This window comes from Ambystoma mexicanum, chromosome 6p, assembly GCF_040938575.1.
Source record: "Ambystoma mexicanum isolate Mex_15411 chromosome 6p, UKY_AmexF1_1, whole genome shotgun sequence".
Classification (NCBI taxonomy): Eukaryota; Metazoa; Chordata; class Amphibia; order Caudata; family Ambystomatidae; genus Ambystoma; species Ambystoma mexicanum.
In genome coordinates this window covers 1,462,708,942-1,462,728,298 of record NC_090935.1, presented here as the reverse complement: position 1 = coordinate 1,462,728,298, position 19,357 = coordinate 1,462,708,942, and the positions used below count along the sequence as shown (strand labels likewise).

At 43.0% G+C, this 19,357-nt stretch overlaps 1 protein-coding gene across 1 annotated transcript in view; it reads right to left on the bottom strand.

Moving 5' to 3' along the window:
• The window catches only part of GC (GC vitamin D binding protein), a 334,882-nt gene that overhangs the window by 291,260 nt on the left and 24,265 nt on the right, over nucleotides 1–19,357 (bottom strand). Inside the window, exon 2 of the mRNA XM_069626269.1 lies at nucleotides 8,296–8,365. Coding sequence (XP_069482370.1) covers nucleotides 8,296–8,365 — 70 coding nt within the window. The remainder of the gene's footprint in view (nucleotides 1–8,295; nucleotides 8,366–19,357) is intronic.

Below are 19,357 nucleotides of genomic sequence, written 5' to 3'. Positions count from 1 at the left end.
CCCGAATATCCTGCAAGTCTCGACAAACCACCTACATCTGCCCCTGCTTTAAATCCCATTGTGTTAGAAGTTTTGGACATCATTAACCCCTGTTATTGTATAAATGCGGAACTCTCGCTGAACAAAATGGGGAGTGAAAAGGGCATGGCTACATGGAACGACAAGGGGGAATTTGTTTATAAAGGAACGTTTGCCAAAGGTTCAAACGTCCATGATGTAGTTTGCAGCATTACCAATCCTCAGGCCTTTGGAAGACACAAAAAACCTAGAGGATGGGATTTGTTTATGCAGGCAGATGCCAATTTAAACATAACCACCACCTTTGTGGGAAATATGGGACATTGTGAGCTGCTCAAAACCTTAAAAGACTCTTATGTTAAAACCCAGACTGATGATGTTGATTCTTTAGGTAATGGGCCTCATCACGAGTTACCGCCAAACCCCCCGGCGCTATTAGCGCCGGATCACAGGTTTGGCGGTAATGGAATTCCCCATTCCCCACTGAGCCAATTCGGGAATGCCCCATTCCCCATTGGTCTCAATGGGGAATATTCACGCTCTTACCGCCGGCGGATTTCCCACCGGCGGTAATCGCGCGAATTGTCGGCAGATTTCCCCCCAGCTCAGAGCTGGGGAGAAATCCGCCGAAGCCCTGATTTGGCAGACCCTTAAATCCAGCGGTAATAGCGCGACCGCCGGATTTAAGGGTTACCGCCAAACTCGTGATGAGGCCCAATGCATTTAAGAAAAGAAAAAAGAAAAAGAAAACCAGAAAACAATCAGAATGATTTAATGTGTAAATGTATTTTTTCAATTTAAGAAAATGTTTAACAGCATGTATATATATAAATATATATGTATATGTAGATGTCTTTTTTATAAGTATAGCTTTCCATTCTGTAAAAGGAAGGGCTCGTGTTGTACTAAATACATTGATTATTTACACCTACCAAACATTTTATGTTTAATCATTTCTGACATATCTAGACATTCAGGCACTCTTTAAAAAAAGAAATATTAAATAGAGAAAGGGGCTTTTGTGTAAAATCAAAAAATGTTTTTATTTGCACATATACACAGCTCTAGTGTTTAGATAACAAGGGTGCATTTCTGACAAGAACCAAAGGCATTGACAGGGGGTCTGTGAAATCTGTTATTGTTCACAAAAGCATCTACCATCAGATAATTTTGCCTGCGATCAAGTGATAGGTCTGCATAATCCCCAACAGAAAATGTTTCTAAGATATCGTAGTTACAATGTAGCAGGAGTGCTGCCCACACGTCACAGCTTCAAGATATTGCACCTATGTTCTGTTATAGCGTATTACGGGTGCAATATATTTAACATAGTTCAATATCGCACAACTGGATATTGAGTGGCTTGGGAAGTACCCCAGGCTATCAAAGACCATTATTGCACCATTGTCTATAAATATCGCTATCCAGTGTGGGGCCTTCCTGATCCTGGGGATCGAGGTTTACCACAAAGCTGACGGGTCGCTGGCTCGGTATACCTCTTGGAAGGTTATCACATGAATACACACCACAGAATGTTTTGTTAGGTCTTTACTCAGGAAATGTTTGATCTGGTAGGTATCCATGACGTATCGGACAGCACCTGGCATTGATTGTTGAGTTCCAAAACAGAGTCAAATAGAGCCATAATGATGAGATTCACAGTGTTTGGTAAATTTGCAGCAAAGTGTACCTCGATGCATAGATTATCATTCCTAATCAGATTATAATGGCCGGCTGATGCATTACCGGGTCTCAAATCAAAGGCCAACAGCGTGCAACCCCCATCATAGGCATCACGCTGTATCACAAAGTCTTTATCACGTAAGTGTATACCACTGATGGAGACCAGACCCAAATACATCCCAATCATATTTTTGTGTTCAAAACTGGGGCTATAGGCTTTGGACGGTATTACGACCCTGCCCCTAAAAAGAGCAGCGTAGTTGATGTTTTAATGTTTAAAATTAAAAGGGTTGCTTACGTAATACCCAGAAAAAGAATTCTTGTCCACAAAACCAATGATCATTATTTTAGGTAGCTGCCCCAAGAATAAGTTTTCTTGACTGGTGACACAGCTACCAGCGGGTACACTGAAGATTTTCATGGATGTCCTCTTTACAGGGTATTTTAAGTTACATACTTGTAGAGAGTCAGCGTGAGCTAATCTGAGCATGCAGGATACATTGACCATCTTAATAAATAAACTCTCTGATACTATTACCAGCTTATAGACTTCTGCTTCATCGCTGTTAAGGCAGAAGGCATCTTTATTTTGTGAGTGTTTGATTTTCAGATCAATGCCATTCACCATAAGTTTCTCCTGGAAGAATAGATCGGAGTGAAGACGTCCTAGCAAATCAAAACGTCTTCACCTTCTCACATACATTGCTCTCTTGATAAAATCTGTGTTAGGCCCATTTTGAGCATAATCTTCCATATGCCCTGCTATGTCTTTATAAAAAAAGCCCTGCTGTGAGCTGAGTGTCCAAAGTGACATTGTTGTAGTTCAGAATGCTTTCTACGTACGCTCTATAGGCATACATGTTGTCACTCTGCGCAATGAGGCGGTCACCCTAGAGTGATGTCCACCTAATTAAAAGGGGTGGCCACAGGATTGGCAATTGTGGCTGCCTTAGCAGCGGCTGTAATCGCTGTCCTGTCTGCTTTTGTAATTTTACAGGTCAGATAAAGGAGGGTGTCATTCAGATCCAGGTACGTTGAGCCCAATATGCAGCAACCTCCATGAAAAAACAGTTTTCAATGCTCGTCTGTTTTGGCGATATGGCAAAAAGGTCTAGTTCAGATTTGACACATTTTGCCAAGGCATATTGGATGAAGGCCATCTTTTAGAAAATATTGATTTTGGGGCTGTTGTTATTTCTCTCGTTCAGTCTGTTCTTCCGAGTGTTTTTTGTCTTCTGAGTGGCTCTCGATGTTGATCTTCGTTTTGATCTTTGTTTTTTATGCAGCTTCGGAGGCCCCCACCTAGCCGTTGCTCTCCTTTTTCTTTTCGCTGAATATTGTAAACCAGGCCTGAACCCTCCTGCGTTGGTTTGTTGAAACGATGTGCAATGGCGGTTGTTACACTAGTGACCACATCCTTAGCGATATTTGTAGCTGCGGTTTTCCCATTCGGTTTGACTAGTTCAGATCCTTTTCGCAGGATGGGTATAGCCTTCCAAAATAGACTTCTGAAAATACTCCCTAAACCCATGCCATTCATAACGGGTGCTCCCTGGCGTAGGGTTGATCACCATAACTGGCCTGCCTGCGGTAATAATCCCTATTGATGTACTGCTCTCCATAGTTCTTAATGGAGACCATGTTTTAGTAGTCTTTTTCTCTCCATGGGTGCATGTGTAGTTTCAGAAGAACCTTCCCATATTTAAATGAGACCATTTCCCCCTGATTGTTCCTTATCTGTATATTGATGGTGCAAAAATGCCACTTAGAAATGGGGATATAATGTATTGTGTTTAACAATATTGTTATTTTCACCTCTGACTTGGGGCATCTCATTAGGGGGGCATATGAGTCACCTACCCTTTGATATTCTACTGGATCACTGTAGATCATGAATGCATGTTCTGTCCAAAGCTTTATTACTTTTCACATGTTGAACAGTTCCCGACAACCTAGAGAGTTTCCCAGTACATATAAACTGTGTGGTAAAATAGGTCGATCTTAGAAATACTTTCCTCCGAGTATTATCCAGAAACAGCTGTATATCAGAATAGCTCTCGATGTTTGTGAGCGACTTGTTTATAGCATCTAGCAGTGCTTGTGTGCTGGGGTAAAGACTGTGAGGAAAACCCACTTGTAACAGTTCAACAGGTCCTTCACGTTTGATGGTAAAATTTGCTTCACTTCTAACTACGGTGTCCCTGGTAAAGGATTGGTGATACCCCTTTGTAAAGACACCTTTTAACTTGCCAACTCTGATGTGGTCCCCTACTCGTAACAGTGTTTTCTTGAACTTCTCCAATAACCTTTTGCATACAAGTTTCTCCACACCGTTAATGAATGTTCAGTCGTTACAGACTTTGGAGTCATTTTAATAGACTGGTGATAGCTGTCGTTGTACACATATATAAAAGGCTGCACTATGTCCACATAATCTTAGATTTCAAGGTTCTTTTAAAGTGCTCAAGAATATCTGCCTTAACCTCATTGTGTGTTATAAAATGATGCAGGCCGTGTTGCTTTAGAAGATTATGGAGGGACCTATTTAAAAACTCCTTGCCGGGATTAGTTTGTAATTTTGCAGGCACCCGTCCCTTACTGAAGACGCTTCAAAGTGGCTGTCACTCTTGAATAAGTCTTACCCCTCAAGACCTCAGCAAAAGCATATTTTGATAGAACATCTATCACAGTCAACATGTAATGTGCAACATCGTTCTGCTTTTCAAAAGGACTGTTATCCACTAAGTCTGCCTGCCGTTGTCTGCCATGGTCAGATACTACGGTCATTCATCTTTTACAATGTTTTCTAGCATTTTTATGTATGGTATATGCCTCTTGACCAGATAGCCATTCCTTGACAGCTCCATGTGTGATGGGCTGTTTGTCAAGTTGTCAGTTTCTATAAAGAGTATCAACACCACCATAACTACCATTTCCACTTTTATGCATTCTTAAGTGAGAGTTGTTCTCCATTGAAGCACTCGAAAAAAATAAACAGAGGCATGGCTGGTGAAAGCCATTTTATTTGTATTACAAATAAACATAGTGTTACCAATTGTGAGATTTTTTCTGCTGCATTATTAGTGGCGATAAAGACCCGCCCGCCCCCCCCCCCCGCATATAACTCTGCATGTATACGTGACTTGAAGCATTTAATAGTTCATACAATTCACGGTCCTATAAGAAGTATCCTTTAATGCTGAAGTAGTGTTCATATAGTTCACCCACAAACTGCTGCAATACCGCTATAGAGTGTAGATATAGAAAGTCCACATTGTATTTGTAGAAATGCCAGTATTCATCCAATACAGGCAGCCAGGTGTTGGTACATATGTTACCTATGCACATTACACTTTTACAAGGACGATTGCGATGGGGTTTAGGCACCCGTAGATATTTCAAGATATATGCAGCGATTTCAAATATTATCTGTATCAGCATAGAGTACAACGGTTTTTCCACACATAAACGTCCTGGCTTTAGTTTACATTCCACACGCATTGCTTGGCCTTCAGAAGTTCTATCGCAGAAACAAATGTACACATATGAGGTGCAAGTTCATTGTATTTTGTTCTCTTTGAAACAGCTTCCACCATATCGAGCACTCCTAATGGGTCTTCCTAAAAATGTCTAGGTCACAAAAATCTTTTTCCATTAATGGGGCTATCCTATTTCTGAAAACCAGGGGGCCGGCCACCTGTAAAGATCTCTGTTTTTCCCTGGGATTGCGACAATCGTGTATTTCCAGGAATGTTTTGATAAAACATTCTCCACACTATCATGTAAACACACATGCCCATGCCTTTATAGACCACTTTAAGCATCTCCAAAACTTTCTATGAATTCAACATGAAACATATTTGCCATATTGCTGTAGCATGATAATGCAATTGTAGGCATTCATGAGCATCGTGTTGTGAGTCACCGCATTTATGCCCATAACACCAATAGGAATAACCAACTTCAAGCATGTTTTCACTGCACTGGCTGCAAAAAGCCTGAACAGTTAAGGTTTCCAACAGGGACATTGTTTCCTCTTCTTCTTCATCAGAACTTTCAAAGCGTTTTAGGCAGACACATTTCCTACGCTTATTACTGCTTTGGGTTGCTGGACTTTCGATCATTTTTTTAACAGCACACGCAGTAAAAATGTATAGTATTGAATGAAGACCACTGACTCTCAACGCTGTCAACTTTATCTGCTGTTTTGTGCAATTCACAAAAGAAAGAAGTTTAACTATTGAATATGTGTTTTTAACAAGTGTTCACACAGACACACACTCACATACATGCACTTTTGTTACATACCAGATTGCACAGGTCAGGACCACCTGCTTCCATCTCCATAGCATTAATAGTCTCCATAAACAGCTTGTCTTCATTGGTACATGTTTCTGCTTCTGGGGACATGGCAGCCTATGGAAACAGCTCACCCATAACGCCCAGGTCTGCATACAAGGGCGCTTTAAGAGTCTTCATAGATTCATCCATATTAATGTAGTCTGCATCTGTGTAGTCTGCATGGGTTATAACAGCATCTACACCATCACATCATTCAGCAACAGCTTTGATTGGGAAAACAGGTGGCGTCATATCACCAAGCTTCAACATAACAAGGCACGGACACAGATCATCTTCAAACTCCATAGCACTAGCATCAGGGTGTTGCAATTCCTCCTCAGCTACAGGGGTTATTGTTGTTGGACTTTTCGGGCTGCAGTAGTTTTCAATTGTGTTCAAAGCACCGCTCCCTGAGGTATTATTAGATTAGTAGCTGTAGCGCTTCATGATTCAGGGTATCGATGGCATTGTGCAAGCAGGCTTGGTAACTCTTCAGGAGCGATATATACCTCTCTCCGGAGCACCTTCTGTATATATATACCCTTTACTCCACCCCTAGGGGCGGCACCACACCTACATATTCTCCACAACACCCTGGCACACCATGACACATTTCAGGGTCGAAGGTGCACTACCTACACCACACCTACCCAAAAACATCACAGGTTAATGCCTGCATCATCTCCCCAGAGGTGTGGTGCACTATAAACCCTAGGACATGCTTCCAAATCTTGGGGGCATACCTGCGGGGGTCAGTAACAACATGTACTTCATTTCCACAATATATTATCACCCGATAAACCAGTGCAAGGGGGACACAAACTGGGCTTCACACAGATTAGTACCAGGTCAAAATGATAATGGCACTTACCCACAACCTAGAGGGTGGGACCTCTGGGTGGCACGCATGATGTCATATCGGGAATAGGATTTCCGGTAGGGCAGGACTTCCAGGTGACCCACATGATGTCACATCCGGAATAGGACGTCCAGCAGGGCGGGATTCTGGGTGACACCCATGATGCCACTTCCGGGGTGGGACTTCCAATAGACTTTTTTTATTATTATTTTCCAGTTTTTCCTGGGTCAATAAATCAGATAAATTTCATTGCAAAGTACACTTGAAATTGTACTATGAAGAGGTGGTCCTTACATTCTTTGTATGTTGTCCTTCTCTTTCATATCTTCTCAAAAATATGGTATTTCGAAATCTTTTGTTTTTTAATACCTCCTGGATACAATTGTCCTACACGTTCATGTGTTTCGCCACTGGATGTGGCTCCTCAGGAGTATTTTGTAATACTCTCTCAGTATCTGTGAAGGCTTATCCTCATATTCCTTACTGTAGATTATGCTTGCGGATTGAGCGTGGAGAAGAACACGACCAGGACAAGAATTTCCAGAGCCTATTTCTAATCAAATAGGACATAATCCACACAAATGAATGATTGACAGATAAGGACAACATACAAAGAATTTAAAGACCACTTCTTCATACAATTCCAAGTGTGCTCTGCGATTACATTTATTTGATTTATTGACCCACTGAAAGATGGAAAAGAAAAAGAAAAAAAGTCTATCAGGCGCTAAGTCTCCCAAATGCTGTGTTTTCTTCTAGTATGATTTGCGGTATTGCAATATTTGACAAAGCGTGGAAACGAGACCGTAGGACTTGGCTTCTGATGTACATGGGTGATCACTGGAAAGAGACCGGCCAACAATTTTTTGTGCGTGAGAGCTCCTTTCGAAGGCTGAGACTAACCAATGCATGCATGTGGTGGACGATCCAGCAGCCTGCCATTTGCAGGAGATCCCGTGTCCTTTCTCACGCACATGCAGAATCAGCAATGACGGCACCATTGCATTAATGGTGGCTGCCGCTGAGCCACTGGTTTTCATGCACTGCAATTGGTTTTTGCAGGTGCTGGACAGCCAAAATAAATTTGTGAGAACCAATCCATTGTGTAGGGATTCAAATGGGATCCACAAGGCTACTTAGATTTTCTGCACCAGTATCGGTGCAGGAACAGACATGGTGGGTGTGAAGTAAATCCACAGGCACGTATTTTTCACATTTATTCTCTGCATATGCCATCGTTCGAATGACACAGTGTTCCTGCTGTATTTGCAGGCATTAGCAATTCCATCCCACCAGCTGGATAACTGCAACTTGCTAGACCTTAATATGTCCCCAATATGTTGTTAAAAATGGCAGACGTGCAGTAATCAAGACAAAGTTGTTGATGTACTTACAGTGAATTGAATGCGTCTTTTCCCATAGCGTTGAACTCTTTGCAAACCTTTTCCTTTTCATATGCTTTCCCTGTGGATTTAAGCAACACAAACAAGAGTTCAAAAGTCAGAAGTCAAACATCATGCGACACAGAAATGAATCCTGTTCTTGCATGTCATTGTGATTTTTTATAGCATGCTACTTTTAATAGTAAAATGGTCTTGTAGATCGACCTTGTGCTAATAATGTTGCACACGCTAGACAAGGCGCTGTAATAAAAATGGGGTAAAGGGTGGTGTTGGTGGGATAGCAGTGGAGGCAGGAGCAGAAGGACTGTGGTGTTGATGAGTGCAGGTCAGAAGTATCTGTTACCTCTGTGATGCAGTGGTTCTACTGTGTTCAGGCAGGCAAGGCACCCTGGGGCATGTTAGCCCTTAGGGTAGTCCCACAGTCCGGAGGGTAGCCGTGTAGGTATTGGAGTTGCATAGAGTGTGGTGTTGATAGGAGGTGTAGAGTACGAATCTGCATTTAGTGTGCTAGACTTTGTGGGTTGTCTGATGGGTTGTGTATATGGTGCAGAATCATTGAAAGATTTAACAGTGAGATGTTAGTAAGGGGTGGGATGTTGTGCGGTGGGTGTTCAAATTGTTTTCTGGTGTGCTCATGGCAAACTTGTTTTGTTTCCAGGACTAGTGTTCAGATCTGGTGTGTGAAAAGATAGGCCATGGGCGACTCAGCGAGGGAACCTGGTTGTGTTTATTTTTTAAAGATAGCAGTAGAGCTGACTGTTCTCCTTAAATGGCAGTTAGGTTGTTTGGTTGTCTACGGATGTAAAAGCTCTATGAGTGAAGATATATGTGAGCCAGCGATTCTATTTGGGCTGATGTGGTAAGGTGTGTTGTATGTGTAACCAATGCGCTTAGTTGAGGAGGCATGTTTTGAGTTGTTTCCTGAACATCTGGTGGTTTATGATTATGATAGGTCATTTATAACGCGCTTAATACCCGCAGGTTTCTAACAGAGGACCCGGGGATCAAACCTGTGTTGCTCCGCATCATCTTGCTTCCAAGGCGAGCGTGTTGCCCTGAGCTATCCTCCCTAGGTGTACTTGAATGCAAAGGTGTTTGGGTGGGTGGTTCCAGAGTTTGGTGGCCAATATAGAGTAAGAAGATCCTCCTTGCCTGGGAACAGGGAGCAGAGCAGCATTACTTGACATAAGCGTGCCAGAGGGTGTGTAATGCTGAAAAGGCCTTGTGAAGCAGGGTGGGATCTGTCTATTAGTGGTAGGTAGGTGTGGCGGGCAATGCTGGGGGTTTTGAAGGACATTCTTTTTTTTGCGATGGGAAGCCAAAGCAGCATGCTCAATGCAGGGTTGATGTGTTTGAACCTTTTCATCCTGAGGGGGAGTTTGGCTGCACGCTTTGTACTCTTTGTAGCTTTTCCTTCAGTCAGAGATAGAGGTTGTTTGCTTAACCTAGTCTTGTTAGTGCGACTGATAATTCGGCCATAGTGCTGTGCGTGAAAGAAAGGTAAGTACTGTATAATGCGTAGTTGGACAAAGCAGCTTCTAACAATAGGTCTCACTTGTAAGTCTAGCGTGAAGACACTATTGGTAATACACTGAAAATAATGTATATAAAAAACCGAATGGTTGAAATGATCGGACTTTATGTACAGCCGAAAATGCTGAACATTTTAACCATTTGGTTTTCATTATTGCGAACAAGGGAAGAAGGGGTTGCGGGGTTTCCCCCCACAGCCTTATTCACTATAATGGAATAGGGGGTGGCACGAGTGACCCCCGCATCCAAAACAAAGTTTTGAGGAAAAAAAAGGGACCATGCAGTGCCGGTTCCCATCCACGAAAGTGAAGGGAACTGGCGATACAGGGAGTCCGCGGCACATAGCGAAGTGTGCCACCAAAAGGTAAGTAGGAGGGTGGTGGCAGCGGGGTCTACAAAGAGATTCAGCTGTGGGGTGATTATTTCGAATACGAACATTTAGAATACAACCTTTTCGTCTTCGAAATGTTTGGGCCTCATTACGACCCAGGCGGTAAGTTACCGCCTGGGCCGTGACTTTACCACCATGGCGTAAACTACGTTTACGCCATGGTGGTTGGCGGACTTACCGCCCCATTCCGACCTTGGCGGGGCGGTAAGTCCCCAATCCCCATTTACCCTTCCCCATTCCCATTTTTGCCCCATAGGGCATAATGGGAGTGGGGAAGGCGTTAATTACGCCACCGTAAATTACGGTGGCGTAATTAACTCCATGGTCCCTTAGCGCCATGGATTTTAACACCTGCTAAAAGCAGGTGGTAAAAGCACCATGGCGCTAAGGGACCTCGTACTCAGGCGGTAAGGGTCGGCGCTGTTAACGCTGCCGTTAACCCCTTACCGCCTGGGTCGTAATGAGGCCCTTTGTATTCGAAATAATCACGTACATCCGATACTATTCATTGTATTTCCGAGATTCTTTTCCGTGGATGATGGTGGGGGCCATGGTCCTAGCTCATCGGGCTAGGGAGCTCAGGAGGTGTTATTAGACAGGGTATTAAATGGGGCGGTATTAGATAGGTAGTCAAAGTTTGAACATAGCCACTACTCCTGAGCATTTCATGGAGTCTTGAGTTCTCATTTTCTGTATTGTTAGGTGTATTATTTAGAAAGCATGGATTGAGTGCTCAGTACCTTCTGGTACCTTCTGTACTGAACACTCAATCCATGCTTTCTAAATCATAAACCTAACAATACAGAAGGTTCCAAAATAGAGCTATCGCACGAAATAAACCAACCACAGTTCGATGTGGCATAATCAGGTACATACATTAGTGGCCTCTGGGGATTCCAGAGTGTGGGCAAAGTGTGCAAGAAGTGGAAGGATCTTCGAGGTGTTTGGGCAGCCATGCTTCAAGATGTTTGGGAAGCCATGTTTCTAGGTGTTTGTGCAGCCATGCTTCTAGGTGTTTGGGCAGCCATGCTTCTAGGTATTTGAGCAGCCATGCTTCTAGGAGTTTGGGCAGCCATGCTTCTAGGTGTTTTTGCAGCCATGCTTCTAGGAGTTTGGGCAGCCATGCTTCTAGGTGTTTGGGCAGCCATGCTTCTAGGTGTTTGGGCAGCCATGCTTCTAGGTGTTTGGGCAGCCATGCTTCTAGGTGTTGGGGCAGCCATGCTTCTAGGTGTTTGGGCAGCCATGCTTCTAGGTGTTGGGGCAGCCATGCTTCTAGGTGTTTGGGCAGCCATGCTTCTAGGTGTTTGGGCAGCCATGCTTCTAGGTGTTTGGGCAGCCATGCTTCTAGGTGTTGGTGCAGTCATGCTTCTAGGTGTTTGGGCAGCCATGCTTCTAGGTGTTGGGGCAGTCATGCTTCTAGGTGTTTGGGCAGCCATGCTTCTAGGTGTTTGGGCAGCCATGCTTCTAGGTGTTGGGCAGCCATGCGTCTAGGTGCTTGGGCAGCCGTGCTTCTAGGTGTTGGGGCAGCCATGCTTCTAGGTGTTTAGGCAGCCATGCTTCTAGGTGTTTGGGCAGCCATGTTTCTAGGTGTTTGGGCAGCCATGCTTCTAGGTGTTTGGGCAGCCATGCTTCTAGGTGTTTGGGCAGCCATGCTTCTAGGTGTTGGGGCAGCCATGCTTCTAGGTGTTTGGGCAGCCATGCGTCTAGGTGCTTGGGCAGCCATGCTTCTAGGTGTTTGGGCAGCCATGCGTCTAGGTGCTTGGGCAGCCATGCTTCTAGGTGTTGGGGCAGCCATGCTTCTAGGTGTTTGTGCAGCCATGCTTCTAGGTGTTTGGGCAGCCATGCTTCTAGGTGTTGGGCAGCCATGCGTCTAGGTGCTTGGGCAGCCATGCTTCTAGGTGTTGGGGCAGCCATGCTTCTAGGTGTTGGGGCAGCCATGCGTCTAGGTGCTTGGGCAGCCATGCTTCTAGGTGTTGGGGCAGCCATGCTTCTAGGTGTTTGGGCAGCCATGCTTCTAGGTGTTGGGGCAGCCATGCTTCTAGGTGTTTGGGCAGCCATGCGCTGAGTAGTTTTGAGCTGGGCAAAGCAGGAGGCCAGACGGAGAGTAAGAAGTGACCGCTCAGAGGCCGTTGCTCGAGGATTTAGACATGTCACCGCTGGGAATGTTATAAAAACAGTTTAACATTGGCAGCCTCAGTCCCAGATCACTAGAGAATTCCCAGTGAAAAGCTTCATGGCTTCTGCACTCAGGGGTTTGATTTATTGCCCAGAGATTCTCCTGCGGATCTTTCCCGTGCGGGTGCGGATCAGCAATAGGCCCTCGGCACGTGAGAGCTCCTGCAAAATAGGTCTTTACAAGGAACCCTCACAAGCCACTCCGAATGCTGATGAACAATGTTTGGTTTCTCTCGCTGTGCAGCCATTTTCCTTCTCCCTGTGAGACCTTGTGATCTCTATTGACAACCACCCGATTTGAGAACCACCAAGCACAAGTGACTTTCAGGGGGAAGCGGGTTTGACCAGGGACGACGTAGCATCATCCCAGGAGGACAGTGTAAGATTGTAGGTTGTTGCCATAGTTACATCTTCGTATAACATTCCAGAATGTTGATGGAATGTTATGCGAAGATGTGCCTCAGCTGAGAGGGCCGCTTCGGGGGCTCCTCCGATTAAACTTACGGAACAAGCTTAAGTATACTTGTGTCGAGTGATTTAAATGAAATGAAAAATCACTACAATTGGCGACGAGGAGGCTGGTTAGTGGAGGGAGCCCCCGGACAGGAAGAAATGATGCAGTGAAAGTCATACTTTATACCGGCTGGTTTTTGGTGGGCTGCTGCGCACAGCAACGATACAAGTACGGGTGGGCGGCTACAGGAAACAGTATCAGCATGCAGGGAAATTAAGGAATCCACTCACCAGAGTAATCGAGGACGGTGCGAGAGGTATGAGCAACCGTCGTTAAAGACTAGAGTAAAGGACCCTAGAACGTGAGTTGCGTGCCGCCATCTTGGAAAAAAAAAAAAAAAAAAAACTGTTTGTTTACGATCGTGATTACGGCGATCAGCTGCTGTTATGGACAACGCACTGAAGGAAAATAAGCCAATGTTTATAGATGCATGGCCATACTGAGTCAGGCTGTTGTTGGGAGGCAAGGAAAAATATATGGTGTAAACAGCAGATATTAACAAACAAGGAAATATACTGGACATTTTGATAGATACCACATATGAGTAGGGCATTACATGTTAATCATCAAACTTTAGCCATGCAAAACACGGCTGCTCCTATAAAATTTCTGTCGGCTCCTGGCAATCCAACATGCCCTTGGGAGCAGTGGCAGGACAACTTTCAAGTGTATTTGAGAGCGATAGGAGGGGCAAAATTCAATGATGATCAGAAGGAAGCCACTTTGTTACACTGTATTGGCACAGAAGCTCTAAGAATATTTAGATCATTACCTGATCTTGAGCAAGATGAAGAAACATGGGGTGAAGCGTCCAGTGGGTCAAGAAAGTATGACATTGCAGTGGCTAAATTGAACAAGCATTTTGGTAATAAGACAAACATTGTGTTGGAAAGATACAGATTTTTCACAAGAAAACAGGGCAAAGAGGAAAGTATTGATTCATATGTAACGGCATTGAGAGGACTAATGGCCACGTGTGCTTTCACTGGAGTCACCGACGAATATTTGAGAGATCAGATAGTGTTACATGTGGCTGACCCGCGCATTCAGCAACGACTGTGGCAAGCGAAAAATCCCACATTAGAAAAAACGTTGGAAATAGCCAGGTCAATGGAATTGGGTGAAAAATGCATGAGAGAGGTTCAAAGTAAACCAGAGTTCCCTGGAATTAAGTCAGTCCAAGGTATAGATGATGAACAGCAAAACAATCAGGAAGAAAAACTGATTGCCATGGTCAAAAGAATGGTCAGGACAGAGACATCTGGTGGGTACAGACAAGATGGAGGAAGTGCAGTCAAGCACAGTAGTAGGTGTACATGTTGTGGATGGAGTAAACATGAAAACACAGAAAAGGAGTGTCCAGCATTCGCAGCAGAGTGTTTTAGGTGTGGATATACTGGACATTTTGGAAAGATGTGTCGCACTAACAGAGGAAGAAGCAGAATTAATGGCAGAGTTGGCAGGACTGCTGGTCGATTTTATAGAAGCAGGAATGCAAGTACCATGGGGGTGAGAGCTGTCGAGGAGAATGCTGGTTCCAGTAATTTGGTAGCAATAACTGATCGGGCGGAAGATAGAATCCAGATACTTACTGTCACACCAAGAGATGATGGAGTAGGATCTTGGGTTCCTATGGATATAGATGGTGTAACGTTACAAGTGATGGTAGATACAGGTTCACCTTATACTATGGTGGATGTACAGACGTATGTAAATGTTTTGAAGAGGAAGATGGAAGATTTACAGATGACGACCACCAGAGCAACAGGGTATGGAAAGACACCGATTAATATTATAGGTTATATTTGGGTGAAATTGAGATTTGAAGGACGCAAGACATACTGCAGATTGTATGTGGCGGAGGATGGTTTTTCAATAATAGGATGGTGGGAGCAAGCTGCATTGAATATCAAAATTCATCCAGGAGAAAGTGTACCCATTCTGTGCATTTCTGAAAAGGTATGTGACAATGCAGAGAGTTTGGCAAAATCTTTTCCGAATGTCTTCAATGACAGGATTGGTTTACTGAAAGGATTTGAGCATCGCATTATTCTAAAACGGGGTGTGACACCAGTGGTACATAAAGTGAGAAGTATACCCATTGGTACTAGAGATGCATTAAAGGCTGAGTTAGAGAAATTATGCAAACAAGACGTTATTGAACCTATTGAAAGTTCAGAATGGTTATCGCCTATAGTTTTGGTTAAAAAAACGGATGGATCCATCAGGATGTGTGTCGATTTAAGAGATTTAAATGCCAACATATGGATTGACAGACATCCTTTACCGAATATTGGAGAGATGTTATCCACCATGAGTCCAGCAAAAATTTTCACGACGTTAGATTTGTCATCGGCCTACCATCAGGTAGTACTTGAAAATGGATCGAGACATTTGACATCTTTTGTGACGCCTTTGGGAGCTTTTAGATACAAAAGAATGCCGTTTGGGTTGGCTTCGGCAGCTGCAGTGTTTCAGAGGTTAATGCATCATCTGTTTGAAGGTCTACAAGGAGTGTATTATTTCCAAGATGATATTTTGGTGTCGGGAAATTCCCAAGAGGAGCATGATGCAAAATTGTTAGCTGTGCTGCAAATTTTACAGCAGAAGGGTATGACACTCAAGATTGAAAAGTGTAAAATAAAACAAACTGAAGTGACATATTTAGGTCATCGTATAAGTGATAAAGGCATTATGCCTAAAGAAGCTTTGGTGGACACCATCCTTAAAATAGCGGAACCAAACAACAAAGACCAGTTGAGGAGTTTTTTGGGTCTCACAGAATATTATTCAAAATTTATTGATCACTACTCAGATAACACTGAAAGCATGAGGAAGTTGATGTGCAAAGGAATGAAATATGTTTGGTCAGAAGAATGCAGAAAAGAGTTTGAAAAGATAAAGACTATGATTAATAAAGCACCAGCTTTGAAATTGTTTGACTCAAGTGCCAGAACAAGAATAGCAGTGGATGCAAGCAATATAGGTTTAGGGGGTATTTTGGAACAAGTTCAAAATGGAGAAGTAGTTCCCATAGCGTTTGCATCAAGGACATTAAGAGGAGCTGAACGAAGTTATTCAACAATAGAAAAAGAAGCACTTGGAGTAAAGTGGATATTGGAACATTTTAAGAGTCTTATTTGGGGAATTCCCGTAGATGTAAGAACTGATCATAAGCCTCTTGTTCACGTATTGAACGCAAAAAATTCCCACATGATGTCTCCACGTATAAGAAGATGGACTTTGATTATTATGCAATTTAATGTGACCATAAAGTACACACCGGGAAAGAATAATGTTGTTGCGGACTGTTTTTCTAGATTGCCATGTGAAAATAATCTAGACAACGGTGAGGATGAACAAGGCTTCAGAGAGGAACAGAGCATGGACTGTATCATAGCTCAAGTACATCCTAGTTTTTCAAAAAAAGATTGGATGGAAGCAACAGACAATGATATTGAACAAGAGATGTTGAGAAAGGCTATTGAAGCTGGTTGGAGAGAAACTGATGACAAGTTGAGTCAATGGGAAAGATTTAAAGATGAATTGTCCAGTGATGAGGTATGTGTGTATAGAGGAGATCGAATAATACCCCCTACAATTTTAAGGAAAAAAATTATGGACATTGCGCATGAAGGTCATGTTGGTAGAATGTTGACGAAAAGAAGAGTAAGAGAAGCTTACTGGTGGCCCAACATGTGGAGTGATATGGAAGCTTTAGTTAAAAATTGTACTGCTTGTGCTGTAAGTGACAAAAGCAAATCTGTGCGAGTGACCCCATTACAACCGGTGGACATTCCTGTTACTGTATGGACTAAATTGGCTATTGATATAGCTGGTCCATATGAATCTTTGGAGTGTCAGAAGATCTATTTAATGGTGTTAGTTGATTATACATCAAAGTGGGTGGAATGTGGCATAGCAGAGGAGTCAGTGACAGCTATTAAAATAGTGAAGTTTTTGGATGAGATTTTTAGTAGAGAAGGAGACCCACAAGAAATTGTGTCAGATAATGGAGCTCAGTTCATGTCGTCAGAGATTCAAGGATTTTTAAGAGACAGATCTATCAAACATAATACGACAGCGTTGTACCACCCAATGGGTAATGGACTGGTGGAAAGGATGAATCGTTTCATTAAAGGTATATTACAGTTAGCTTGTGCAAATGGATTACCATGGAAGGAGACACTTAAAGAAGCACTCACTACATATAAGGTCACACCACATTCAATAACCGAGGAGGTGCCATTTACATTGATGAGAGGGAGACTCTTCACCAATAGGTTGAGGCCTGCGTGGATGATGAGCAATGAAAATAAAAAAAAACTTAACATGGAGGACATTGTGGACAAGGTGAAAAGGAAACAAGAAAAATATAAAAGTTATTATGACAAGCAGAGAAATGTTCAAGAAAGTACAATTAGGAAAGGTGATATGGTGAGAGTGAGGGAACCAATATGTGTGATGAAAGGAGAGTCCAAGTTTCGGGCTCCACAGAAAGTTATGGAATGCTCAGGAAAGTCAGTGATACTGGAAGATGGCAAGAAATGGTCATGTGATGATATCGTGTTGGCAAAAGAGAATGAAGTGATAAGATATGAAGAAGATGATTTTGTTGCAGGAAAAGGAAGGTTACCAGAGAAGGAAGTACAGAAAGATCTTATTGAAAAGAAAAATGATAGTTTTCAGTCAGGTTCAAAAAGTAGAAAAAGAAGATGGAATTACAAACAAGACTATATATTATTGAAGACCTCAACATAGTGATATTTTCAAGACTGGCTGATAAAAGAAAAAAAAAACATGGAAGAAATTGTATCCTTTTATTGGTTAAAATGACATAGTGTGATGTTAAAAGTTTATATTGTTTAGTGTTTTAGTTTAGGTTAACAGAAAATCTTATTTGAATATAATATGTATTTTATTGTTTAGAAAGGGAGATGTAAGATTGTAGGTTGTTGCCATAGTTACATCTTCGTATAACATTCCAGAATGTTGATGGAATGTTATGCGAAGATGTGCCTCAGCTGAGAGGGCCGCTTCGGGGGCTCCTCCGATTAAACTTACGGAACAAGCTTAAGTATACTTGTGTCGAGTGATTTAAATGAAATGAAAAATCACTACAGACAGTACCATTAGACTGATTCTGCTGCTGGCAGAGTCACTGTGACTGACAACACTGTGCAGGTCTGCCAGCAGTGTGTCCCTATGCCACAGGGAAGCCACAGGCAGTGGGACACACTGCTGGCAGACAACCACACACAGGCAAATTGGTGGATGCAGGAAGGAAATGCAAACAACCTTTTCCTGCATTGATTTCCCCTCATCCATGTCTGCAGATGCAAGTGTTCTGATGTGGCCAGATGTTCTTTCTAGGTGAAGGAGAGGGAGGAATCAAGATTGGTGATGGTGCGTCCCACGATAATTAAAACAACAATATGGACTTGAGGGAAGTCCCACCTCTTCATTTGGCATGCTCACCTTAAATATAAAAACATTTTTGCTGTCAAATTATCTTTCAAACATTATCATGCAATTACTAATATTAAGCGAGGTGCTTCAATAAATGTAAATGTCATCAACTTGTAGATAAAGAATATGTATAAGCAATGGAGAAGGGGAACACAGAGGATGGGGGTGCAAGCAAAACTCATCAAGACCACATTTCTCCTGCCGTGTTTGGAAGGCGTGTTAGGTTTCACATTTTTCAAGGTGCATTCAATCAAGGATAGCCTGGTGGCCGTTTGGGACAGTGCATGGACGGAAGCGTGTGAACCACTGCCAAGCAAATTAGGAGAGTGTGTGTAACTTGGCCACTCACCATTTGATTGCACTGATTAGCATGTCTAGTATCCTAATGTACTCATCTGCTAACCTTAAGGAATTACAATATCTCAGTGAGGTCAAGCCCTTGATCCCAAATACAGCAAGCAAAGTGGGAACCCTGAGATGGAACATGAGTTTAATACTTTAAAATGAGGATTGATCAACTGTCATTTGGCCCTTAAGCATGCATGAGACATTAGACATGTGGTTACTGTCCACCAACAACTGAATGTTTTATGTGTGGTTGAGACTTGGATCACTTAGAGCAGGAGTCTGCAACGTTTGACTCTCAAGATGTTTTGGAGAACAGCTCCCGCCAGCCCTACATGACACAGTGAATGGTGAGAGATCATGGGAGTCATAGTCCAAAACATCGGGAGAGCCGCAGGTCGCATAACTCTGAGAGTAATTCGAACAGGATTCATGACATGATTTCCCCCTCACGTTGCGCAGAAAAGAGTAGATAGGGTAGATACGATCGGGGGAGGGGTGGCTTTTATCTATAGGCGATCACTGATTGCTTCCCCTAGACAAGAATGTGTTCCTCCGATGCACTAATGTCTCTCTGGGTCATCCAACACTCGGGCTCTGAGTCTTGCCTTTTCTGTACTGCCTTC